Source organism: Acomys russatus, chromosome 11, assembly GCF_903995435.1.
Source record: "Acomys russatus chromosome 11, mAcoRus1.1, whole genome shotgun sequence".
Taxonomy (NCBI): Eukaryota; Metazoa; Chordata; class Mammalia; order Rodentia; family Muridae; genus Acomys; species Acomys russatus.
Window position 1 is genome coordinate 54,738,653 of NC_067147.1, and position 26,048 is coordinate 54,764,700.

General features: G+C 54.6%; 1 protein-coding gene across 1 annotated transcript; it reads right to left on the reverse strand.

Moving 5' to 3' along the window:
* Window positions 1–1,628: 1,628 nt before the first annotated feature.
* Window positions 1,629–25,779, reverse strand: Pfkl (phosphofructokinase, liver type). Its single transcript, XM_051153346.1, has 22 exons — window positions 25,605–25,779; window positions 21,075–21,148; window positions 16,450–16,527; window positions 15,756–15,945; window positions 15,062–15,227; window positions 14,527–14,571; window positions 14,220–14,328; window positions 12,113–12,208; window positions 10,962–11,054; window positions 9,485–9,610; window positions 8,638–8,702; window positions 7,918–7,981; window positions 6,444–6,590; window positions 6,073–6,143; window positions 5,268–5,355; window positions 4,530–4,682; window positions 3,549–3,713; window positions 3,289–3,350; window positions 3,032–3,143; window positions 2,328–2,427; window positions 2,139–2,244; window positions 1,629–1,795 (listed from the first exon to the last, which is right to left on the reverse strand). The coding sequence occupies exons 1-22, from the start codon at window positions 25,687–25,689 to the stop codon at window positions 1,648–1,650; spliced, it is 2,343 nt and encodes a 780-aa protein (XP_051009303.1). The 5' UTR covers window positions 25,690–25,779; the 3' UTR covers window positions 1,629–1,647.
* Window positions 25,780–26,048: the final 269 nt, after the last annotated feature.

Consider the following 26,048-nt stretch of genomic DNA (forward strand, 5'->3'; position numbering starts at 1 on the left):
TAGCATACTCCATTGACCCTGACCCTGTGTTTACTCTTAACAAGGGTTAGGGATGGTGTGCTCTGCCCTGTTCCCCACGTTCTTCAGATATCTGGAAACAGGATGTGAGGTTATGGGATGGTGAGGTGAGGACTGATGACTACTGGGGCAATGGCTTAGCTATTTCCTGTGTGAGAAGAGTCTTCCCATTCCTTCCGATATCCAGCCGTGAATCCACATGTGTGGACCAGTGTGACATGACGGTGACTCAGGAATGCTGTGCGGCTGGTGCAGTAAGTCAGAGAGAGTGCAGTGTGAGCCTGCTCAGCAGCTGTGTTTTGGGGAGGTGCTTCTCAAGGTTCCCTATCACCCTAAGATTTACTCAGGGGATCTCAGGATCCAGAAAGCACTAAAACAGTGGTTCTCGTGCATGGAAACAGCCTTCCTTCTGACTGAGCAGGACACAAGAACAGGACAGGTCAACTCTGGTTAGGGAGCTGCTGCTGCTGTCCACAGTACTCTGGGCACCAGCACGAGGGCATCCCTGCTCCATTGAGATCTGTCCTTCGCAGGACAGTGGCTCCCCAGTTCTGTCTTCTGGGGAAAAGCCATTCCCCCAGTGTGGAGACCGGATACTGAGAAGAAGCAGCCAGTCATGTGTCAGCGCCTATAGCTCTCGTCCTATGTCTTGGCCTCATTAATCCAGACAGACCCACTGCCCTTTGGAGTGGAACTAAGGCAGCCAGGGGGAAGGAGGCCCTGGCACATTACCTGCTCCCCAATGCTGCCCAAAAAGCCCAGGCCCATAGGGAGACCCTTGTGGAGGGAAACCACCACCCCAATGTAGCCTGCAGGCCCACAAAGCTAAAACCTTGACTTCCATGCACTGAGAGGCCAGAAACAGCCTCCATCTATTGGAAATATCCAGCCACTGTAGAAAATGGGCCCAGCAGTGGCTCATGCAAGAAACCCTGACCATCTGACTGGAGCAGGATCTGGGATGACATTGGCCAGGGCTCTGGCCTTCACAGGCTTCTCTGAGGAGCCAGCCTCATGGCCTCAAGAACTCCCTGGCTGTCAGCAACCAGCCAGAGCCACTATATTGACAGTTTTCCTTCTAGACCCAGGATCCATTGGCCACAGGCTGAGACCCCAGCCTTTCGGAAGGGCAGGTATAGGGCCCACACAAGGCTCAGTTGCTCTCAGCCCTTCAGGAAGTGCTATGAAGGACTCAGGTCTTCCTAGTGCCCCTCAGTGGGGTTCCCTACCATCCGGTCTTGCAGAATAGCCATGCGTAAGTCTTGCGCATGAGTCCCGATGACTCTCCCCTGGACTCCTCAGGTCATGCTGGCCAGCTGGGCAGGCTCTAGTCAGGTGACTTTATTTCTAAAAAAGGTGAAGCTCTTCTCAGCCATGTGGTGAGGCAGCCAGCTAGCCAGTGAGGGAGAGGCAATGTGGGTCTGCCCAGCCAGGGCTAGAAGGTGGGGGACCCCCCCCCCGGGTGCTCTGTCCTGGGGGCACCTAAGGGAGGAGCCCCGGAGCAGCACAGTAGACCCTCAGCCATGGGCTCCGAGTTCCACGTGAATTCCTCTCGGTGCCGAGGTCTGTGGCTGGCACCGGAAGAGGGTAGAGGACGGGAGAGTGGGATGGGCAGTAGTGGTGGTGGCCTCAGAAACCCGTGTCTATGCTCAAGGTGCGGCGTGTGACGTGCTCCAGCTCCCCGGACACGTAGTCTGCCATGCTGATGCGGTAATGTGCCAGCATCTTCAGCATTAGCCGCAGATTCAGCCACCACTGTTCCCGGGGCATGCGGTGCCTGAGAAGGTCAAGGTTAGGTACTGACGGAAGCCAAATCCCACAACCCCTTAAACCCCCCTGAGAATCTAGTCATCACTGTGACCAGGGTGGCATATGGGGTACATCTGGTTGCCCCATTCCCCTGGCTTGGGGTGACAGAAAGTGCTTCTGAGGTAGAGTCAGGTCCAAGAGTGACAGGCTAACCACCCGCTCACCATCAAACCTCTTCAGACTGCCCTGTGCTGGCCTCAGAACACCTGGACAAGATTCCTGCACTTCAAAGCCTGGGTAGGGACCCTATCCAGGGACATTCTGGGCCTCCCGGGGTCCTCCTTTCTCCACGCAGCTCCAAAGGGACTTACTCAAAATCGGTGTCTTTCTTGAGTTCTGTGACTGGACTGAAGGCCACCACCTTCTTCCGCAGGCCAATGACACAGGCCGAGTCCGGGGCGTTGGCAAACACCCGCCCTATGGAAACCAGTATGTGGTAGGCAAAGCCATGCCCTCAGAGACTCCCCGAAAGCCAGGTTGGGCCAGCTCATCCCACCGACCTTTGCGGTAGACATCGCGCAGTTTCTCCGACATCCACAGCATGGCCTTCACCCCCAGTTTGGTCCCATAGTTCCGGTCAAAGGGGGTTGGAGCACCACCCTGGAAACACAGGCAAAACCACATCTCTGGAACTGGCCAAACCACAGAGGAGAGTGGACACAAAAGGGGATCCTAGACTACCACCTGAGCCATGACAGTCTCCTTGTGTCCTCAAAACATGGCCTAGAAGCCATTCCAGAGGCCGGAAATGACACCTGGGCCACAGGATCTATAGGCAGTGGCCCCACCCAGGCCTCCTGAGAGCTGCCATGAGCCAATGGGGTTTATTTAGTAAGTGAGAGAATAGGCCAAGGAGGAGATGGTCACAGAATGACGGGTTTGGGCCGCCTCCCAGAAGACAAGGGCTCGGTCTAGTGCCCAAGTGCCAGGTTTGGGTCTCAGGCCCACACCCCTGAGATGAGAACTCAAAAGATGGGACTCAGTGGCCTCTCCATGAAACACTGATGGGAACAGTCACTACCCTGGAGGACTGGAGGAAAAAAAAAAAAAAAAAAAACAACCCAGCTTGGCAAGTACTTTCTCAGGGCCATGCACAAAGCCTCTCTCTCAAGGGTCCTCAAAGGATCCCCAGAGAAGAAAATGGAGATGGGAATCCTGCAGGTGAGTACCTCAGAGGCTGAGAAACCACTCTTGAGAGTCATACCTGCTGCAGGTGGCCCAGCACGTTGGTCCTGCAGTCGAAGACACCTCTGCCTTCCGAGGAGTAGAGGTTGTGTAGGAACTCTGTGGTGTAGTGTTCATGGCACTTCTCGTTCCTGCGGAGACATGCAAGTCTGTCAGGGCATGCCCCAAGTCTGCCCCCCACCCCCCGACTATGCACAGGTTGAGTGCATTAGGTGAAGAGGGCCACAGCTCCCAGGCCCGTGTGCCCGCTCTGCCCAGCACCAGCAGCAGCCTCACCGGAGCACCAGGCCCCTCTGGATGTCTGTCTTCATCTTCTCTGTCATATGCTCCACGTTGGCCTGGGAAGGAGAGGAGGTAAGTTTAGAGGTGAGAAGAAAAACGGGGGGCAGGTAGGACCCAGCAACCTCAGGGCCAGGGGTGAGGCGGTGACGCTTAAGCACACTGCTTCAAGAATGGAACTTGCTGTCACTTGCTAAGTGACTTGAAGAGTCAGGTTCATGGGTAGCTGTGGAGCCTATGGGTGGGGCTGGGCTCACCTTTAAGTCATGGATGTTGAAAGGGTCCTCAAAGACGTAGGCGGCATCAGCGCCCACAGCAATGCCTGTCACAGTGGCTAGGTAGCCGCAGTAGCCCCCCATGGTCTCTACGATGAACACGCGACGCTTTGTCCCCGAGGCTGACTGCTTGATGCGGTCACAACTCTGGAGGGATCAAGGGAAGAGAGGAGGGGGACACAGTCAGAGCATAGCATGGTAGCTCCTCACCGTAGTCAGGATGTTGAAGTAGGACCCTACTACAAGCTCAAGGCTAGGTAGAGAGTTCTAACCTAGCCTGGGCTACAGAATAAGACCCTTTTCTCAAAAACAAAAGGGCAGGGAGGACAGTTAGAATCTTCTGTCCGTCCTTCTCACCTGTCATGGGCCACGGAACACTGTCACACCAGACCCATGACAGGATCACAAGGCAGCAGCAACTGTGCTCAGTACCAAGGACTCCCACAATCCGCATGACAGCTGGGTAGGGACAGAGCCTGGGCCACCCACACTGGGTCTACACAAATCCAGAGGCTCCCAGCTGAGGATACCTGTCCCCTAGGGATACAGGTGATAGCCAAGAAACAGTTTTGGTTATGACTGTCATCCTATGGGCAAGGGCTTGGAGACCCACTAAGCAGTGGACACACGGCCTGCATGCACCCTCCAGGACACCTGCCTGCACCCTCCAGGACACCTGCCTGCACCCTCCAGGACACCTGCCTGCACCCTCCAGGACACCTGCCTTCACCTCCAGGACACCTGCCTGCACCCTCCAGGACACCTGCCTTCACCTCCAGGACACCTGCCTGCACCCTCGAGGACACCTGCCTTCACCTCCAGGACACCTGCCTGCACCCTCCAGGACACCTGCCTTCACCTCCAGGACACCTGCCTGCACCCTCCAGGACACCTGCCTGCACCCTCCAGAACACCTGCCTGCACCCTCCAGGACACCTGCCTGCACCCTCCAGGACACCTCACCTCCATTGCCGCATTGACAGCTGTGTCTGAGCCCAGGCTGAAGTCAGTGCCAGGCACATTGTTGCTGATAGTGGCAGGAATGACACACATGACAATGCAGAGTTCCTCGTAGCGGCCCCGTGCCTCCACCAGCTGCAGCACACCCTCATAGGCCTGTGGGGGTCAGGAAGGAAAAGGAGGCGAGAGAAAGGATTGGGGGAGGGAATGAAGCAGAGTTCCACCAGGGCTGGACAGCCATCTTGCCCCGCCCCTGTTGATGACTCTGTCTGGTACTGTACTAGCACAATCTACACCCACCCATGGGCTGGATGAGAGAGGCCTACTAGAGCTAAGGACCCTTGTCCTTCCTGAAAATCAGGGTCCTAATGAGGACCAGAGGGTTCCAGCCAAGGGCCTCAGTTCAAATCCACCCATGTTCATGTTCTATCATTTGGCAAGGACTCACCAAGCACCAGGACATGCCATCAGTGGGCCTCAGGCCTCGCCCTTCCCCCCTCCCCCTCCACCTCCCCCTCCCCCTCTTTTCATAGGCCTTCTATTTCCGTCTCTCTCCTGATTGCCTAGCACCATGCTAACTGTACTCTGTAAAGCATTTAGGAGATAAAAATCCCAGGCCCAGCCCTACAAGTGACAGCTTTGACCCTCTGGCTGCCCCCGGCCAAAGGTCCATGTTTGAGGCCACACTTCCGGCCCTGGAGTAGAGCGGCACCCACAGTGACCCAAGACGAGAAGCCTCACCTCAAAGCCACCAATAACCAGCAGGGCGTGAATGTTGTAGGCGTGGAGGTTATCAACAATGGCCTCCAGGTGGGGCTTGGGCAGCGTCCTGTGGTTGGAGAGACATCGGCCTGGGCAGGAGGCATGCAACTCCCAACACCAGAGTGCGTTCTCACCTCTGGCTTGGACATTCCCAGAGCCAGAGACCAGTCACCAAAGAGACCTTCAGTGTGGCTCCGTGTGGAATAGGTACGGCATGAGAGGCCTGGGCGTGTACTCCACTACCCTGCTGGGCACTGGACAAGCCTTTGCCTGTCACCCTACTCTGGGTGTCCCTTCCGGCTGAGGTAGTGACTAGAAACAACACGCTTTCTCCAGCCTTTGAGTCTCCACAGCCTTGGACAGGACAAAGTGATCCTTGCCAACTCTGTGGAGGATCTTGAACCCATCGTAAGACCACCAGGACTTAAGATAAAAACCACACCACCGAGCCAGGTGTGGTGGCACACTCCTTTAGTCCCAGCACTTGGGAGGTAGAGGCAGCCAGATTTTTGTGAGTTTGAGACCAGCCTGGTATACAAAGTGAGTTCAGGACAGCCAAGGCTACACAGAGAAACCTTGTCTCAAAACAAACAAACAAACAAAAAAACCACAGCCCACAGCAGGAAAGAACAGCTCATCCCTCATGAGGGACACCGCTGCTCCAGCTGCCCTCCCACTGAGTGTCCCCACACTGCAGGGCAGGCATGAGACATTGGTAGCATCTCCCTCTCCAGCTGTCCCCATCGGTAGGCCATGCACCATCCAGCAACCAGCTACTACTCACCTCTTTGTCCCCAGCATTGAGCCACCACGCCCCAGCCAGCCTGCCACATCATGCCAGCCCACTTCTTGCACCTGCCAGGAAGAACATGGCTTCAGGAAGGTCGCCCAAGGTCTGTCTCAGCAGCAACTCCTCAGGCAGGGGGACAGAGACCTGGTGCTGGCCATCACCTCAAAGCAGGGAACCTGGGTCTTAGGGCTAATTAAGAGGACGGAGCCCCGGTTTCCACTCGCAGGGCAGCCAGCCTTTCCTCATGGACTATCACGTTTCTTCGTGTCCCGTTCTGTTTACGCATCTGATACCCCTCAGATCCTTGAATGGGAAGGATCGAGAATACAGCCCCAGCCACCAACTGCTTCACCCGTGACACCTACCTGACCCTTGGCCAGGCCTTCGAAGCCATCGTGCACGACGTACACTGTGTGTCCCTCGGAGATGCCAGTGCGCACTGCTGAACGCACAGCTGCGTTCATGCCAGCCGCGGGGGCTCCCACGTTCAGGATGGCCAGGGAGAAGTTAGACTTCAGGAAGGAGAAACGACAGAAATATCAGCCACAGGGCCAGAAAGATTCCCCAGCCAGCCCAGATGCTCTCCACCAGGTCAACTCCCTGTACACAGAATAAGATAGCTGTCCTGTTCATTCCAGAAAGTTCTGGGAAAGACTAAATGAGAACAAACATTCACCACAAGGTCTCCTGGCATAAGTAGACAATGGGCTGCATAAACAGTTGCTTCAACCCCCCTCCCCCACTCCCTACCCCCCCAGGAATCAGCTGTCCTCAGACAGGGGTGGTAGGCACAGCCCCAGTGGAGTAGGGTGTGGCCACCCAGCCTTAGAGTAGCTTTGCTGTGCCGAGAGCATGAAGCAACTGGCTTTGGTGCTATGTTGATGTAAGATAAGATATCCAGGGCTGGAGAGATGGCTCACAGGTTGAGAGCACTGGCTGCTCTTGCAAAGGTCCTGAGTTCAATTCCCAGCAAGCACATGGTAGCTCACAACTCTCTATAATGTGATCTAATGCCCTCTTCTGGCCTGCAGGTGTACATGCAGACAGAGCACTGTATACATAACAAATAAATAAATAAATAAATCTTAAAAAAAAAAAAAAAGCCAGGTGGTAGCATACTTGGGAGGCAGAGGCAGAGGCAGACGAATTGCTATGACTTTAAGGCCAGCCTGGTCAAGAAAGCGAGTCTAGGAGAGCCAAGGCTACATAGAGAGACCCTGTCTCAGGGGAAAAAAAAAAAAAGATATATCCATAAACTGTATGCTCCAGTGTGCCAGCTCAGAGTATGAGAGTGAGGCCCTGTCCTGGTCTCTGGAGTAGGAAGAAGCAGCCCTTTCACTATTTTTACTCTGGAGATATCTTTCCCCAGGGTCTTTTTTTTTTTTTTTAATTTATTACTACGTATCCAGTTCTCTGCCTGCATGAACACCTGCAGGCCAGAAGAGGGCATCAGTTCATATTATAGATGGTTGTGAGCCACCATGTGGTTGCTGGGAATTGAACTCAGGACATCTGGAGGATCAGCCCCTTTTCCCCAGGGTCTTATCTGTGGGGGAACAGATCAAGATGCACTGGCAGCTTCCTTCCCCCAAGTCAGAACAGGGCCACTTCAGCCAACAGTCCCTGGGAAGCACTAGACTGTGTTGCGGCTGGGCCCTGTGGCCGCAAGCAAAGCTGAGCCCAGCCCTCAGCGCATGGCTAAGACTTAAGGCAGAAGGGAGGAGTGCCCCAAACTTGGAACTCAGCCCCCCAGGATGCAGGCAACAGCGTAGGAGGGAGGCAGGAGGAAGCGGAAGATGGCAGAAGCATTACAGCCGTGGGCTCTGCCATGGTTCCTACCTTCTCCTTAGAGATCTTCTGGTGGGCAAGGAGCTTGTAGATTTTCCAGTTGTTTTCAAAGCTCCTGGAAAGGAAGACGACCGTGTGGCTCACAGCCCCGCATCATCCCCGCGGCAACCATGAAGTTGGCAGAGCATGGAGCCAGCTGCTCAGCAGTCAGGACAGGGCACGGGCATGCATGTGACTTAAGAGCTCAGTGAATTACCAACACAGGGCCGGAACTCAGATCCTGTACAGTCACTTTGTCTTGCTACACCCCCACCCAGGCATCTTCAACAGCCACATGCAGTCTGACAGGACTGTGCTTTCCCATGTGACAAAGCCCACAGCCTGGGCATCCAGGCAAAATCTACAGTCAGGCCTCGGGGCCAGGTACCTGCAGGAGGTGGCAGCCCATGCCTCCACGGAACTAGAGTTCCATACCCCTGCTGGCCCTCGGTGCCCTCCACAAGGCACACCCACAGCATCCGAAGCTGGCCATGACCTCTGTGCATCAACAGTACCACTACCCCTGACCCCCACACACTCCCTGTAGGTCCCTCCCTGGCACAGCAGTCCCACATGCCACAGGTAGCATTGTCACCACAGGGGCTGCCTCCCTTCAGCTCCTACAACAGTGGGTACTGGTGCAGAACGCTGAGGGGAGCGGGGCCTGCCCAGTGCCCACAGACCCATGCTCACCTCCACCTCCCAGCTGCCATAACTGACAGCTCCCCTCACCTGCCACGGAGCTGGATGGCCTCCTCAAATCGTTTCTCGTCCATGGCCTTCTGCACTTCCTTGGTCTTAAAGAGAAAAGGGAGCCAGGTCGTCAAGAAAGCCAGATTGCATGCACAGACACAGCCCGGCTCAAGGCGGGAACCTTAGCCAACCTCTTCATGGCATGAGTCTAGCTTTCAGGAGGCCCAAGAGGCCCATCTGGCCCCAGACGTGAGTCTTCCCCTATTAGCGATAAACCAGTCCTGTGCTTCACTGTGCCCCAAACCCCTCAGAGCCTTGGGAATGGGAGGACGCCCCACGTCCACCTCCCAGACCTACAACCAATACCCTGCATGGTCTGAAGCAAGGCCAGGTGTGGTAGATGTCCTAAGAGGACCAGGCCCAAGCCTCCTACTTGCTCCACAGCCCAGAATCCCTAGCAGACCTTGATTACCCCAAGCTACAGAACCTTCTACCCTGAGCCAAAGCCAAAGCCAATCTCCCTGCCTGGCCTCACAGCCCTTTGACCTCACCTGCACCCCATCTTAGAGTTCCTGTCACTGCTACCCTAATGACCCTCTACCTGCCAGAGCCTTACCTCTTCCTACCCTAATCCCAAATACCTAGTCCCCTACCTAATGCCACTGCCCCCAGGAAGCTGAGACCTCGCTCTCCCAGCCCCCTGACGACACTTATGCACCTCCAAACTTCCCTTTAGCCATCTCCCCCTGGTGTTCTGAAGCCGGGCAGACCCTTCCTCTCCAACTGCAACCCCTGACCCCGCCCCCCACCCTATAATATACACAGAAGCAGCAGGACTTAGGGGAGACCCTGAACGGACAGGGGCGGGGAAGGGTGCTGCACTCACCACTTGCACACACTCCATGAGAGGCAGCCGCACAGACTGATTCCCAGAGAGGCTGACCACACAGGCTGGCGTGTCGGGTGTGGCCTCCAGCAACGCCATCACGGCCTCCATGCCCATCTTGCTGCTCTGCACAGGAGGGAGGGCAGCACGGCTCAGGCCGGTAGAGCCCGCCCCACCGTACACAAATGCACTCAGTCGTCTGCCTATTCTGCAAGCCAACGCAGGCCCTCTGCAGATGCACACAGCCTGGCTTTCTGAGCCTCCTCTACACTGGCCCAGGCTCCCAGATCATGGTGTCTTGGCATGCTCAACAGTCACAACAGCCAGTCCGTTCCCATTTCCCATCAGAATCCCCACAGCCTGGCTAGTGGGCCTAGTGAGAGGGCTTGCCCAAGGTCTCTTGGACTGCAAGTGGCAAGGAAGGACAACAGCTAGGGGCTTTAGGGCTCCTTCCCCAGCATCCCTCGCTTGGAGCCTCGTGTATCACACTCTCCTGAAAAAACTAGTAATGATAAACATGGGCTGACAGGCTGGGGCAGCTAGAACGCCAAGAACTGTGCTTCAGGGGAGAGACCACAGCTGCTGAGAGAACGGACGGACAGACGAAAATGAAGTACCCGTGGAAGTACCTGACCCTTGAGCTGGTGTCCCCTGGCTCAACCCTGTAGACATTTGGACTCGGAATTGGCATGAAAATGCTGGCACTCCAGTGACAGCCAAATTGTAGTGAGCTATCCTTTGTCCTTCGCCTCTGCCCAAGCGCCTTGCACTCCCACCAGCAGCCAGGGCATTGGCTGAGCATAGTGATCTCAGAACATTTTAGATCTAGGCCTTGTATCCAAGTCTTGGACTCCCCTGGCCTCTTTAGAGACTCAAGACTCATGTAGGGTGCAAGAGAGGCCCAGATGAACGAGTGTGGCTCCTTTCCATGGGTCTGTGTCCAATTTTTCAGTAGGGCCAAGGGAATTGGTACACCGGGGCTCTTGGCAGAGCACAGTAGATTTTGTACACACCGGGGCCAAGCCAACACCATCTGGTCTCACATCTACATAGTTCTGTCAGAGGGCTTCTGGCCTAGCTCATCATCTGCACGTGGTGCGAGTGGGCCTTCCTGGCTAAGAACCTGATCTGTTTTGGCTCTAACAGGATGTCCATTCTGTAAAGGATTTTGGTTTGGTTTGGTTTTGGTTTTTTGAGACAAAGTTTCTCTGTGTAGCCTTGGCTATCCTGGAACTCTCTTTATAGACCACGAACTGGCCACGAACTCGGAGATCCACCTGCCTCTGCCTCCCAAGTACTGAGATTAAAGGCATGCGCCCCCACACTCGGCTTCTGTAGAATTTTAGGAAGAATCTGGAATAGCTGAGACAGCCAACACAGTCCTTCAGTATGCGCGCGCGTGTGCGCACACACACACACACTCACATATGCATGGACACACACGCACAAATGTCCCTTCGGAGGCTCATAAACATACCAGCACTCGGTCAAAGGCTGAGGGCGTCCCTCCTCGCTGCACATGGCCTAGCACGGTCACTCGCGTATCGAAACCCAGCCTCCGAACCACCAGCTATTTGTGAAAAGAGCAGAGGTTCTGTAGGATCTGTGGTAGTGCCTGCCCGGCTGCCCACGGGCCCAGTCCCCATAGTCCACCCATGTAGCCTTAGGTTTACAAACAGCCCTGAGGGTTCCCAGCACCAGCCTGAGAAATATGCCGAAGCACCTGAGTGTGGGGTTCATGTGAGTGTATATGAATGTGTGAGGATCATGTGAGTGTACATGGAGGGTCCATGTATTCCTGCACAGGGAGTGTATACAGGACTGGCTGTTTCATGGTCTGCAGCCCTGGCTACTCAAAGCTGAATGTAGTCCCTGGCCCCTCTGCTCAGTGTCCACTGGACCCCTGTGGTTCTAGGGGCCTAGTTACAGAGAGAACCACAAATAGGTTAGTCCTAGCAGAGAATCAGAAGATATAGGGACATAGTCACTGGCAGAGGAGGTCGGGGCAAAGGTAGCGGTACCAGGTGGGGACTGTGGTTTTCCTGGGGGATGCCCACCGCCACTGCCACCAGCACAACCACCACCACCATCACCATCACCAGAGGCTAGAGAAAGGCCCTTCACAGTCCCAGCTGTTAGTTTTGTTTTGAGATGAAATTTCATTATGTAACCAGGGCTGACCTAGAATCTGTATGGATGCCAGGCTGGCACAGAACTCACATGCCTTCTGCCTCAGCCTCCCTAGTATGAGTTTACAGGTGTGCAACCCATCTGGCAAGTCCACGCTGTTGGGTGCTGAGTCTGGAGTAGAGGGTGGGGGCACTCCATCACTTGGAGGGCTGACAGCTAAGACCTAACACTGGAGCGCTGAGGGGCCCAGACAGACTGAGTGAAGTCAGGACCCAAAGGGCTGGGCTCACAATATGGAGGGACAGTGCCTTGGACCAGGCCTGATCCTCAGCTTCTCTGGAGAACCCAGCCAGCCACTTCACAACTTGCAATGCCCTAGTGACCGACTTCAGACCAGGGAGGGAGTCGGCCCAGGGCCAGCACTTATCTGCAGGAAGCATGGCTGGGGTCGGGTGACCGGAGAGGACCTGCCTTGCCCTGGGAAACTGCTGTACTCACATCCTTCACGTAGCTTGATGAAATAGGCTTCCCATGCCGGTCGATGGCCCCCTCAGCGATGATGATGATGTTTAGCCGCGATCCCCGGCTCCGAGTCTGTCAAGAGACACTGGGCTCACTCTCTAGCCATGGGCCATTGACTGTAAGTGACCACCAGGGACAAGCAAGCCTCGCTGGGGTCTCGGATACTGTATCTACAGCCCACTTGAGCATGGTGTATGAATGTGTGAGGACCAGGTAATCATATGACTGTCCATAGAGGGTCCACGTGTTCATGCATAGGGAGGGGCATCTGTGTGTATACAGGACTGGTTCATGGGCCCTCTATTTAGTGTCTACCTTTCCCCCACCTCTAAAAGGGAAAACGAGATCTGGAGTTTGTGGTAGAGCTGAGGCCAGCCAACTAGGACCCTGCTGTCCTCATGGGGGAGGCAGCAATAGGCTAGGTACTGAGGCAGGGGATGAGCAGATACTGGGTGGTGTGTCTGCAGGGGGCAGACCAGAAACAGCCATTCCTGCAGTCAGCTAACCAAGGACCCTCAGGTTCCATCTCAGGCTATTTCTGTATCCCTCAACGGAGGACCTTTCAATGCCGACCATCGGCCAGGGGGTCCCAGGACATTCTCTATGAATGGGAGGGGCTACAGTTAGCACATGAGGACTCATAAGGCCCAACAGCAGCTCTCCCAAGGTGTGTGAGTGCCACATGCTAATGCTAATTTAACGGTGACAGAGCACTTCCTCACCTCCGCTTCTTCCTTCAATGGTCCAACAGACAGATTTGCTGCGATGTACAAGGCTACAATGACCCCCAGAGCCTCAGTAGGGACAGGGTGGAAGCAGCTTGTGAGACAGTCTCACCACACAGCCAAGGCTGGCCTAGACTTTTTATGGAGCCCAGGCTGGCATAGAATGCATAATCCTCCTACCTCAGAAAGGTGGAAGGAGCGTGTGAGAGGCCTGGGTATATAAGAGTGCTGCTCAGAGGCAGTGGTGCTGGCAAGGAGCCAGACCTCCAGGCCAAGGTAATAGTGGGAAGTGTAAGAACCAGAACGTCTCTCCTCCCTTGATGGTGCTTGAGCAATGAACAAGGTAGGAAACACCCACATCTTCTGGAAAAGACTGAGCCTCATAGAAGCCCATCACCTAACACAGGCAGAAGAGAAGGAGGTATGCAGATCCCAGGCACTCAGGCCCAGCCTGGCATCACAGGCTCTATCCAGGCCTTGCCCACCTCCATCTTGCCTGTAGCTTCACTTGGGAAGGTTCTAAAATCACCCCTTCTGCCTGGCCAGGGTTCACGGCCACAAGGAGGAGTACTATCTTCCCGAGAGACAGGGACTTCTGGTCTACCCCGGGACTGGTCACATGGGTCTACCTCTCCTTTAGAACATAGGCTTCCCGGAGTCACTGGGGAGACAGGTAGGCTCCACCCCGTCTACTGGGGCCTCTGCAGGGCAGAGTACACCTGCTTTTGTCAGTCACCTCATCTTCATCCTGAGAGCCGTGTACCAGGTTGCCTGCTCCAGACAAAGGGGCCAGCCACTTCCCCTAGCTCTCTTGGGGAGGCCTCTCCTACCAGATACCCCATTTCCTTTGCTTCCAGGGCCCCCTAGTTAGTGCCCCACAGACACTTCTAGACACTTATTTCCTGGATTAGAATCTACTACTCTCAGGGGAGCATAGACCTGGTAGATAGGTAGCTAATCCCCAGGCCCTTCACCTACCCTTTGGGCATTTACGTAGTTCCCCCTCTTACAGGGTCACAGCTCTGGGCCCTGGCTTATGAAGCTTCCTCTCAAGACTGAGGTCCCGCTCCCTACACTGTCCACAGAGATGAATCCAGGCAGCGGCCTGAACACCTTTGTCCACCGGTCCAGCCCACAATGGATTAGGACTACAGGTTACGTCCACTCGTCAGCCGAATGGACCTCACAGAGGCACATGCTGCAGTCAGCAATGTGGCCCTCCCACACGCACATCCCAGTTCTCCAGAGGGGGAGGACAGATCTGCTGAGCCAGCAAGTGAAAGAACAGGTCTCTGGGATACCTGCCTCTTAGGTCACCCAGTCAGTGGCTGAGGTAGAAATCCTTGCTGGCCACTCACCTCACCCAGCCTCTCGCACATGAAGTTCTCCCAGCCATCCTCAGGGGGTGCTTCAGGGATGAACAGCCAATCAGCTCCCGAGGCCAGCGCAGACACTAGTGCCAGGTAACTGGAGGAGCGGAGGGAACAGACTTCTCAGGCTTTGCCCGCTGTCTCTCTCCCTGCTGCCTGGCAGGGCTCCCTCCTACTCACGTAACATTAAATGTTCCCACTGGTGCCTGCCAGACAATATGTGTCCCCACCCCACTGTCCCCAGCAGCCCCCAGGTGCCCCACCTCTCCCTGCTGACCAGGACAGTCCTCCTCACCCGCAGTGACGTCCCATCACCTCCAACACAAAGGTCCTCTGGTGGCTGCGGAGATGAAATGGGTGGGGATGTCAATGCGGGACTTGTGGACCACACATCTTAACCCACAACACTAATCCAAGAAGGTAGAGGTGCTGACAAAGGACAATATCCATCTCCTCATGCTCAGGGCTGCCTGCTCCCTGAGCTAGAAAACACTCACCAGTCTTCAGGATGGTTCTCAACCATCTTGAGAGCCTAGTGCTGAGCCAAACCTGGTAATCCGTGGTTGGAGCCCAAAGACCCCCCTTCAGGTACATTACCACCCTAGAGTGTGGTACTCTCTGACAGCTAGGGTCCCCATGCTAATGTCCCACTGACACCTGGAAGGGTGGGAGCTGACCCCAGCATCTTCTCTAGCAGAAGACACTGATTGAAGATACAGTTATAAAACCCCCTGGCTACCAGCACCCACTGCCCCTTGCTGTGGCAGCCCTCATGAGGCCAACAGGGGACAGAGACTTCAAGTCAGCTAGTTAGCATGGGCCCCACTTACCTCTGGGCCGTGGTGGTGATGGCATCAATGACCTCCATAATGCGGTGCAGGGCCGAGTCTGTGCCGATGGTCATGTCGGTGCCACAGAAGTCATTATCGATGGAGCCCACCAGTCCAGCAATGCTCAAGTGTGCGTGGTTCTGAGCTGTGGCCTCCGAGATCTTACCTGCAAGAGAGAACCAAAGACATAGTAAGGGCCATGGCCCTGGCCAGCCACTTCAGCCACACCTTTGTCTCCCTCACCCACCATCTATAAGAAGGGGTACAGCCCAGCAGGGCCCCAGCCATAGCTCAGCCCCTCTCAAGCACCTCATCACCCAAGGGAACCATGGGGGCACTGTGCTCCAGCTTTTCCTGCAGGAAGCACAGAACGCCTGAGATGTCACCTTCCATACAGCAACCTTGGGACTTCGAGTCTAATGTCACCCAAACTTCTGCAAATAGAAAGTCTAGCACCCCACATCAGCCTCTCTCAGGAATCAGTTACAAGGAGGCCCATCACACAGCGGGGGTATGCTACGCTAGAACATAAGGTGGCACCACTTGGGCTCCTCTGCTCACCACCAGCAGACTACCCCAAATCAGAAGCTGCCCCAGCTAGGGGGTGGGGGGGTTAGGGGGGTGAAGGGAGGCAGGGGGGCTGGCTTCCAGCCACCTCCAGAGCCAGGTCAGAGCCAGCTCTGCACAGACCTACCTTCCTTCACCAGCTCCTCCAGCAGGCTGCCCCACTCGTTGCGGAAGATGTTGGCCCCTGTGAGGCTGCCGTCCCCACCGATGACACACAGGTTGGTGACGCCATGCTGGAGTAGATTGTAGGCTGCTGCCAGGCGTCCTTCCCTCGTAGTGAAGGCCTTACAGCGAGCACTGCCAATAATGGTGCCGCCCTGCATAGAAGGGACACAGGAGCCTTCAGGTGGGGTGGCAGAAGGTCCCTAGAGGTCACTGCTGGATGAGGTTGGCCCCACAAAGTTAGAGGGGTGAAGTAGAACTTTGTGTGGTTTCTCCCATACCTTGGCCTTTCTCCTTAAGTCCAAGGAGTTTCCACAAGTCTTAGAACTAGAAAGCACCCCAACACACACACACACACACACACACACACACACACACACACACACACCATAGACCCTAACGCCCCATCCACACACATATACCATACAACATACCCACCCACCACCCACCAGGCAGAACAGAACCTTCCCTGTCTCCACCCACAGCCTCCCTGGTCCAGGCACACTTGTTGTATGTATATCTGTCTTTCATTTGTACATGTCTCTATGTGCCTGTGTGCCCATGAGATCTCCACATCGGAATGCCTTTGTGTGTGTGTACACCCATACATGCTCATACACTCCCGGAGTGGGAAGGAGCCATCTGGCTTCAAGCCTCACCAGCTGGATGATGTTGGAAACACTAAGCCAGTTGGCTGCCTTGATGTTCTCACCTCCTTCCACAAGGCCCTCGTAGCCCTGAAAGCAAAGAAGGACATTTGAGATAGCAGCCCCACTGTGGCCAGCAGCACTGTGCTCTCCAGCAGTGAGCAGGCTCAGGGGGACCAATGGCAAGCCCTGCTACTCACAGGCCCAGCAGCCAGTGTGGGGCTCCGAGCATGCCCTGCATGCCCAAGAGTTTATTACAGAGGGAAACATGCAGTTTTGCTTGTGGCACAAGCAGACACCCAAGGACTGTCCCCAAGCTGAGCTCATGTCATTGTACCCAAAGCAAAAGAGTCAAGGCCAGGACAGAGAAGCCCCTAGGTAAGACTGATGTCCTTCAGGTGACATCTGCCCAGTGTGAGCGGCAGAAATGACCTGCCTGTGGTCTGAGGGGACTATGCATGTTCCTTACTACACAACAGCCTAGTGTGACACCCTCCATAGCCATGTACATATGAGACACCTAATTTCTTTTCTTTTCTTTTCTTTTTTTTGGTTTTTCGAGACAGGGTTTCTCTGTGTAGCCTTGGCCATCCTGGACTCACTTTGTAGACCAGGCTGGCCTCGAACTCACAGCGATCCGCCTGCCTCTGCCTCCTGAGTGCTGGGATTAAAGGCGTGCACCACCACGCCCGGCAGAAACACCTAATTTCAAAGGCTGCCAAGAACACATACACATCACACATGTGTCCCCATGGACACAAGCATGTATTGTGAATGGAAAGGCCCATACCCAAGGGAAAATTCCCAAGACCCATGGATGTGTGGACAACCACAGAAGACAATGTCCCTCCCCTGTGTCCCCAGCTGCTTGTGGCCAATTCTTCACCCCAGAGCAAAGGAATGGAAGTTCAGGCCACTGCACCCTACAGTACTAGACAGCATCTATCTTTCGTCCTGGGGGTTATGGACTGGACCCTAAAGGGGATTCAACCTGGCTTTGTGTGTGTGTGTGTGTGTGTGTGTGTGTGTGTGTGTGTGTGTGTATAAGTGCTTTATCTTTAGCAGAGGCCATCAGATTGCATTATAGATGGTTGTGAGCCACCATGTGGTTGCTGGGATTTGAACTCAGGACCTCCGGAAGAGCAAGCGGAGCTCTTAACCATTGAGCCATCTTTCCAGCCCCCAACCTGGCTGGCTTTCTTGCAAACTTCTGCTGTTGCCCATCAGAGAGCAAGGCGCCAAGTGCCTCTGCCACCCTGTGGTATCTGCCTATGGATTTTATTTTTTGTTTGTTTGGTAAGACAGGGTTTCTCTGTGTTAGCCTTGGCTGTCCCGGAGTCACTCTGTAGACCAGGCTGGCCTTGAACTCACATCAATCTACCTGCCTCTGCCTCCCAAGTGATGGGATTAAAGGCGTGTACCACCACGCCCAGCCCTTGCCTATGGGTTTTATATAGAATGGACATGGGATATGTCCATTTGCAACTGACTAAGACAAGATGGACAGCCTCCATCACAGCTCTGAAGTCCTGAGGGGGCACCACTAGCCTTCCATCCCCAGGAAAAAGTAGATACCATCAATTCTTGGCCTGTGCTGTCCAGCTAGCTCTGAGCTGTGGTCCTCCCTACCTCTTCCCTAGCTAAGTGGTAGGGCGTCACAGAGTGGGCAGTGAACCCCACACTGAAGTGTTGGCTCAGGCCACAGCAGCCACACAAGCAGCTCTCCCTTCAGCCCTGGAATTTAACCAGAAGGTTCTCAGGAGCCACAAGTGGACAAGACATCCCAGTCTAGGAACTAACTAGCTTTCTTAGTTTAAGCCAGGCCAACTGTACCTCCTCTGGGCACTCAAGACCTCTAGACTTGAAAAGGAAAAGGAGGATCATTAACGTGCAAGTCGGAAGACTTCAGACACCACTGATAAAAACGAAATCACCGAGAGTCAAAAAGAATTGCTGGGCTGGAGAGATGGCTCAGAGGTTAAGAGCACTATCTGCTCTTCCAGAGGTCCCGAGTTCAATTCCCAGCACCCACATGGTAGCTCACAACCATCTATGACACAATCTGGTGCCCTCTTCTGCTATGTAAGTGTACATGCAGATAGAGTACTCACATACATAAAATAAATAAATCTTAAAAAAAAAAAAAAGAATTGCTAAAATAAACTGTAACAGCAGGGCTGTGGAAGAGTTGGGCTATTGCAAGTCCAGTGGCTAATTACTATACCTGGTCTAGCTTCAGCTCTTTTAACAGCCATTCCTCACCCATCCCAATGTCAGAACTAACATCTTGTGTCTAACAGATAAAAATCTTTTGGAGTAGCCAGGCGTGGTGGGGCATGCCTTTAATCCCAGCACTTGGGAGGCAGAAGCAAGTGGATCTCTGTGAATTCGAGGCCAGCCTGGTCTACAAAGTGAGTCTAAGACAGCCAGGGCTACACAGAGAAACCTTGTCTTGAAAAACTCAGCAGTTAACCAGCCTCCATTGACCCAAAAGCTGAGAATGTCACTGGACAGCATCAGAGCCTATAGGAAAGCTTCCCAGTGTGCTGTGACCATGGCTCTGATGTACCAAGCAACATTTTCTGTTTCATTTTGTCTTGTTTTTTGAGACAGGGTTTCTCTGTGTAGCCTTGGCTGTCCTGGACTCACTTTATAGACCAGGCTGGCCTCGAACTCACAGAGATCCGTCTGCGTCTGCCTCCCAAGTGCTGAAATCACCGATGTGCGCCAGCGCTCCTGGCTTCCAGCCATGTTGTTTAAACTTGCCTTGACTTATGACTTTCTTTGTTCTATAAAGCAATAAAACTTCATGAAACTGCTTCCACATTGGAACATAGAATTTGGGGTAAATTAAATCTGCATTTCCAGGCCATGGTCCCTCAAATTTGGCTTGAGAATAAACTGTAAGGTGAGAGCCCGTTTTTTGCCAAGCTCCCCCATTTTACTTTTTTTTTTTTTTTTTTTTTTTTTTTTTTTGACAGGGTTTCTCTGTGTAGCCTTGGCTGTCCTGGACTCACTTTGTAGACCAGGCTGGCCTCGAACTCACAGTGATCCGCCTGCCTCAATTTTTTTTTTTTAAGACAGGGTTTCTCTGTGTAGCCTTCGCTGTCCTGGACTCACTTTGTAGACCAGGCTGGCCTCAAACTCACAACGATCGCCTGCCTGCCTCTGCTTCCCAAGTGCTGGGATTAAAGGCGTGTGCCACCACCGCCCGGCATAACTTTTAAAATGTTTTTTTTAAAAGACTGAGTTCCAAGCCAAGCTCAGTGGTGCACAAAGGGAGTTCAGGATAGCCAAGGCTACACAAGAGAAACCCTGTCTTGAAAAACTAAAAAAAAAAAAAAAGGTCGGGGTGGGGGCTGGAGAGATGGCTCAGTGGTTAATCATGTAATGTTCTTGCAGAGGACTGGAGTTCAATTCCAGCACCCGCTTATAACCGCCTGTGACTCCGGCTCCAGACAGACCCAACTCCTCTGACCTCCTCTAGCGTGCATTCACATGCCTGAACCCACACAGAGAGACACATACACACACAATTCAAATAATAAAATACAATTAAAAAAAAAAAAAAGAGGAAGACTGAGTTCCAAGCAAGTCACTAATTCAGAGATCCTCCTGCCTCTACAGCTGGAGTGCTGGGCTATTAAAGGCACACGCCACCCACACCTGGCTCTCAGTATTCCCACTTAACAGAGGTTAGGATCCTGAGGAACAGGGGTGGTGCAGGGCGGGGGGGGCTTACATACAGCTAAAACCCAGGTCTCCCCATCAGGTCACCAGCCACATCTGCCAGGCTCCTTTGCCTCAGATCTCTGAGACTCCACGGCAGGGTTCTCCCCAATCCTCACGTAAGCTTGAAGCCTGCACTCGGAGAAAGAGCAGGCTGTATTCTCTGTGTTAAGGCTGCCCTCCACTATCTGTCCCCGACAATCTGTAGAGCAGAAGGCTGGGTATGGCCCTGCCATAACTTGGGGCCAGGGCAAAGGGGCCAGGACACACCCAGCAGTGAGAGGGAGAGGCAGAGGCCCTTGGGAGGGCTGAGCTGGGGTTGGATACAGTGTGCGTGAAAAGTGAGTGCAAGATAACCATAAGATAATACAAAGAAATTCGAGAGCCTGTGGGAGAAAGGAGACAAGACACACAGGGAGTGGGTGGGGATAGAAAAGAGAAAATGGCTCACAGACTTTTTGCAGTGTCTGCCAGAAGCTACATTAGGGAGCCCAACACCCCCACTTTGCTTCCTATGGGCCACAGTGTCAGAACAAACCAGGTCAGACACTGTGGCCTGGAAACGGGGAGGGGGCGGTCATATGCCCCTAAGGCTCTAGGTGGACAAAGACCTAGGGAGAGATTTTGCTTTGGGCCAGCCAGAGACGAAACAGGTCTGGCATAGATAGGGCCACCCCTTCCCCCATTGGTGTTACTGTCCTGGCTGGTCTCCTAGTGCCCTTCCTTCCATAACCTAGGCCTCCAGGGCTGGACAATGCCCAACATCTCCACCCCATGGATGTCTTGGCTCAATCCTTTCTCCCAGACAACATACATACTGTTAGTCCAGGCCCAGCTACCTGAAAGCTTCCAAGGTGACCCGAACACAACAGATTGTCCTGTGCCACCCCCACCACACAGGGCCTTACCTCGTAGATGAGGAAGACTTTGGCCCCCACGTATATGCCCATACGAGTCACAGCCCTGACAGCGGCGTTCATACCTGTGAGAGTCAAAACACGCCATCAGTCCAGGCAGGGAAAAGTGGACCCATCCCTATAGTTATCCCCATTCCATTGGGCTCAGGGACCGGAAATCAGAGCCTGGAATTAAAACTCTCCCCAGAACACAGACAATGTGGAGGAGCATGGCCGCTGTTCTTGAGCGGGTGAGCTTCCCCCCATCCCTAGTTTTCAGCTTCTGCTGCCGTAAATGTGGCTATAGGAAGCGCCTAGCGGAGCCCCCATTCCTGTAGGCCCACAGAGTCAGGAGCAAACCATGGGGCCTAGGCATAAAATATGGGGGACAGTGAAACAAGAACACAGAGTGGGGCCCAGACCTCTGGCCTAAGCTAGCATACAGTGCCGGAAAAGGACAAGGGCACTGAGGCCCTCTGGCCATACCCTGCCCCATGGGCCTCAGCAGGCAGTTAAGCAGAGAACAAAAGGTCACTGGACTGACCTAGCTGAGGGGCTGCCTCTCCCTACCCTCCTACCCCTGGACTGGAAAATCTTGTTCTGCTCCGCTGCCTCACACCTTCCCTGGGACCCACAGCTGGAAAGAAAGGGCACTGCTGCAGAAGTAGCAAATGCCTCCTAAGCAGATGGAAGCATCATTGCTGAGGCTGAGACCGGAGGGAGCCAGAAACATCCCACACGCCTAAATAGCTGAGCTCTGAGGCCTAGAATGTGGCGTCCACAGCTGAGTCTGGGCACGGCCTGCTGGCTCCCTCTGCTCTCACCTGAGTGAAGACAAGGGAGATCAGCCTAGCCAGTCTGCAACAACCACCATGTTTCCTTCATCCCCTTAGCCCATGCCAGCAGGCCCAGAGGAGAGAGCCTGGGCCCTGGTGGGTGGGATGGGAGGCCCAGCAGCTGAGACAGAGCTTGGAGATGCCAGAGGCCAGGGACCCACAACCACAGGTCACCTCTTGCTCCACAGGGAGGCCACATGCCCTTGTGAAAGCCAGTCGCAGCAGTCAAGGCCATCTCACCAGGCAGCCTGGTGATGGGGGCAGCACAGGGCTGTTACCCTAACAGGCACAGTGTACCCCTGCCACATAAAATGGCTTCCAGACAATGTAAAAGCAAAACTTACATTGGGCCCTAGACAGGTGCCAAACCAGGGAACAAGATGGCCACGTGCGTGGAGACTGCCCCTTCTTGTGGGAACGGGGGTCCTTGCAACCTGGGAGAGCAGATGTCCCACAGGAAGCTGCCTTTGCAAATGGTTCCTGTCACTGTTGAACCACTCTGTAGAATGCCAATCACTATACTAAGGGGCTGGGGCTGGAGGGTAGGGAGACCCCTTAGCTTGGTGCACCCAGTGACCCTTTGGGCTGAGGTTCACGGTACGACCAGAGAAAGCAGCATGCTCTTCAGTGACCATATCATCTTCCTGCCCCTATATGCTAGACTGTGGCAGAGGTCTGGGCCCCACCCTCTGTGTTCCTCTGTCCCCACAATTCATTTTATAACCCAGGCTAGCCCAGAATTCATGGCAAGCCTCATGCCACCCCCCCCCCCAATTACTGGGATTCCTCGCCTGCGCCACCACACCCAGCTAAAAGGTCTTTTCAGCTGCCCTTTAATTTGCTTTTCCCCCCTCAAAAATGAACAGGGCAAAAACCAGGCCCAATCAAAGAGCCACCCAGCAGCAGAGGGCAGGCAATTATCGGCCAGCTGACATCCATAGCTGCCCTGTGCAGAGCCAAAGCCTGGTTATGCCTTTGCTGTAAAAGTGCCTTCAGAGGACCTCTGGGGGGCGGGGGGCGGGGGGGGGGGTGTTTTACAGGAATCTAGCGATGATCCTGGGCCTACAAGAGTGTTAAATATCACGGAACAGGCCAGTGTCCAGTCCCAGACTCCACAGGGCAGGCAGCTTGCAACACAAACAGGAAATCAGTGTTTCCACTGACCACAGGGGAGGCAGAGAGCTGCAGGGCTGTTTAGGTACAAGGAAAAGGCTGGAAGAAACTGCCAGAGAGTTGCTGTGCCCAAGAGTTGCTGGGTTGTTCGTGTTATTTGGTTGTTTTGGGTTGTTTTGTTTTGTTTTCTACCTGTAGTTCCTTTTAAACAAATTATTCTGGACGAGGAGACGTCGGTGAACAGCGGCGCCCCCTCAGTTAGCTAACATGACTCTTGGCCAACAGGAAGGGAAAGACTTGGGCCTGAAAAGGACAGGTTTGTCTGCCTGACTGGGGGTGGGGTGGGGGAGGCAGTATGAAACCTTTTCATAGGCCAGAGGCAGCTCTTTGGTCAGGCCAAGGAGCTGGTCATCTCTAGCCAGGGTAGGACTCCCAATCTGGGCCCAGCTTGCCTCAAGTGAGGAGGGCTGGTGGTGTTCACATGTTTAACACATGCAGCTAGGGCTCAGTGAGTGAGGACTTCTAGGTGTCCCTTCTCCACCTGTTGTGAGCCAGTGCCACTGAGGGCTCATGAGGCCACTGAGAGCACACAGAAGGCATGAGGAGCCCAGCAGCTGACTGAGCACAGAAGCACTGCTGGCCTGGGGAATACACCCACAGGCAGCTTCCAGAACTTAGGCAACGGAAGGTTCCACTCTGCTCCGAGGCCAGCAGCTGCCCTTTGCCCACTGATCCTGGCCCTACCCGAAGAGGACTCTGGGAAAGCCTATAGAGAGCTTGCCCTGGAGCCCAAATGAAAATGTAAGCAGGCTTTGCCTACCCTCACCTGACCAGGAAGGACTTCCTGAGCCTCTAGTCCCTCCGCCAGCCTCCAAAACTACATGTCTGTCACCCTGGTAGCCATGGCCTGGCAGCTGCCTCGTAAGACACCAGGAACTCAGGAGGCTGGAGAGATGGCTCAGTGGTTAAGACCACTGGCTGCTCTTCCAGAGGTCCTGAGTTCAATTCTCAGGAACCACATGGTGGCTCATGACCATCTACTTAAAAAAAAAAAAAAGCCAGAGGTGGTGGTGCATGCCTTTAATCCCAGCACTCCGGAGGCAAAGGCAGGGGGATCTCTGTGAGTTCAAGGCCAGCCTGGTCTACAAAGTGAGTCCCAGGACAGCTAAGGCTGTTATATAGAGAAACCCTGTCTCAAAAAAAAACAAAAACAAAAACAAAACAAAAAACAGCAGAAACTCCTCACCCACAGAGACTACTCAATATTACCACCTCAGTCACTGGGGACTCCCACTGCTCAGAGAGGAGCCAGGGGTGCATAGCCTATGCCTGCCAGAGCCTGCAAATGGGATTCAGGACTCTGCTGGCCTCACTGGAATGCCAATCTAGTTGATGAAGTGGGCCTAGCCAGGGCCTCTCTTGTGGTCGGTCTACCACTATGTGTGACTCTTCCACAGGTTCCTGGCCCAGGCTCAGTCCCAGCACCGGGCTATACTCTAGGGTACAACAAGCTACTGTGCCCCCCCCCCACCCACCCAGGGGACCCAACAGTCATGGGAATCAACATGACCTTTTCTGCCTTCCTGGGCTTGCAACCATGCGTGTAAGATGTGTCTATTGTCCTGTTGTTCCCGGCCCCCTTGTCCCCCCCTTCCTTAGATAAGGACTGGGCAGTCAGTCAGGAGCCTGCGCTGAGAAGCATGTGTCTAACTGTATCTCCTGAACTATTTGGAAGGAAACGACCAAGCCCAACTTCTCAGGGAAGCTAAGCCCCTTGAAGACCCACGTGTCTTCCTCAGCCTCTCTGAGGATTAGCTGGGTAGTGTTGCTCTTCAGCTGGTCTTGGGCCCAACTAGAGCAGGAGAGTGTGCACCTCAGCAGTCATCACGGGACCACCAAGAGAGGGGCTTGGGGGAGGGCAGATCCTCCCAAACTAGGCTTTTCTCTAGCCTTACCAAGCCAGGCAGAGGGCTGTGGACCCTGATCAATTAGTCATGTGGTGCTCGCCCAGTTACGGCAGTGAGAACAGGACTTCGTTAAGAAATAACCTCCCAAAGTCTCCCACCCCCAATTCCCACTCCAGGCACTCTGTCGTCCACCTAGACCGCCAGCCAAGGGACAGGAAGCAGTCCTGGCCTAAGGTGTGTGGGCAAGCCCACCTCCCCCTCACCCGACCCCAGTTCAGACGGGGTGGGAATCAAAGGCTGCATGGGGAGGGTACAGGGTCCCTGATCCTTTCAAGTTCCTGGGCTGTAGAACTTAAGAGATTGCGCTCTCAGAGGTCCTGACACGTGTGGCCTAGAAAGGAGCAGCCCAGTGCCCTAAGTCGGCGTGCTGCTCGGGCACACCCCCAAGCCAGGCGGACCTAGGCAGCGCGAGGGCGGGGCGTGCAAAGGCCCGTGGCCTGCAGCACGTACGCCGGTGACCCGGGGCGGAGTCTAAGGAGAGAGACCCGGAGCCGCGGTACCCCCCAGGAGGCTGATTGGCCTCCTATCCCCCAAGTTGGGCAAGGGGCTGCGGACATGCCCGAAGAGGCCTAAGGTCAGGCAGAAACCCCGGACCCATCCGTAAAACCACCTTTGCGCCCCATCACCTTGCGCATCGCCGCCGCTGGTCAGCACTCCGATGGCCTTGCCAGCCCCGGACATCCGCAACTTCTCTAGGTCCACGGTAGCCATGACAGCAGGGGAGACCCGGAGCCCAAGCTCCTCTCCCGCCGCTGTGCTTTCCGCGCTTCTGTCGCCTGTCCCCGCCCCTTGCCGCCGTCAATGTGCCCCGTTCGTCCCGCCTCGGCTCCACCCCAGTGCAGCGCTTGACTGACAGGCGAGGGGACCTCACCGCCCCTACAGTGGCGGCTGGAAAAGGTGAAGTGCTACTGTGCATAGAAAGGCGGGGCGCAACCCAGTGAACAAATGCCTACGCAGCAGTGCCGGAACCAGAGTCCCCATGCACTCAGTCCTCCCAGCAGCTTGGAACAACGTCCCCACCAAAGGGAATCCACCACCTGGGCCTGACTGAAGCTTCTGAGCTCGAGTTC

What these genes read in the sequence shown, in the direction of transcription:
- Pfkl (XM_051153346.1), bottom strand. Translation starts at nt 25,689, where the DNA reads ATGGCTACCGTGGACCTAGAGAAGTTGCGGATGTCCGGGGCTGGCAAG. An exon ending in CATCAAGCTACGTGAAGGAT is followed by an intron (nt 11,055 to 12,112) that starts GTGAGTACAGCA and finishes TTTCACAAATAG; the next exon opens with CTGGTGGTTCGGAGGCTGGG. An exon ending in CAGCCTTTGACCGAGTGCTG is followed by an intron (nt 9,611 to 10,961) that starts GTATGTTTATGA and finishes CCTCCTGTGCAG; the next exon opens with AGCAGCAAGATGGGCATGGA.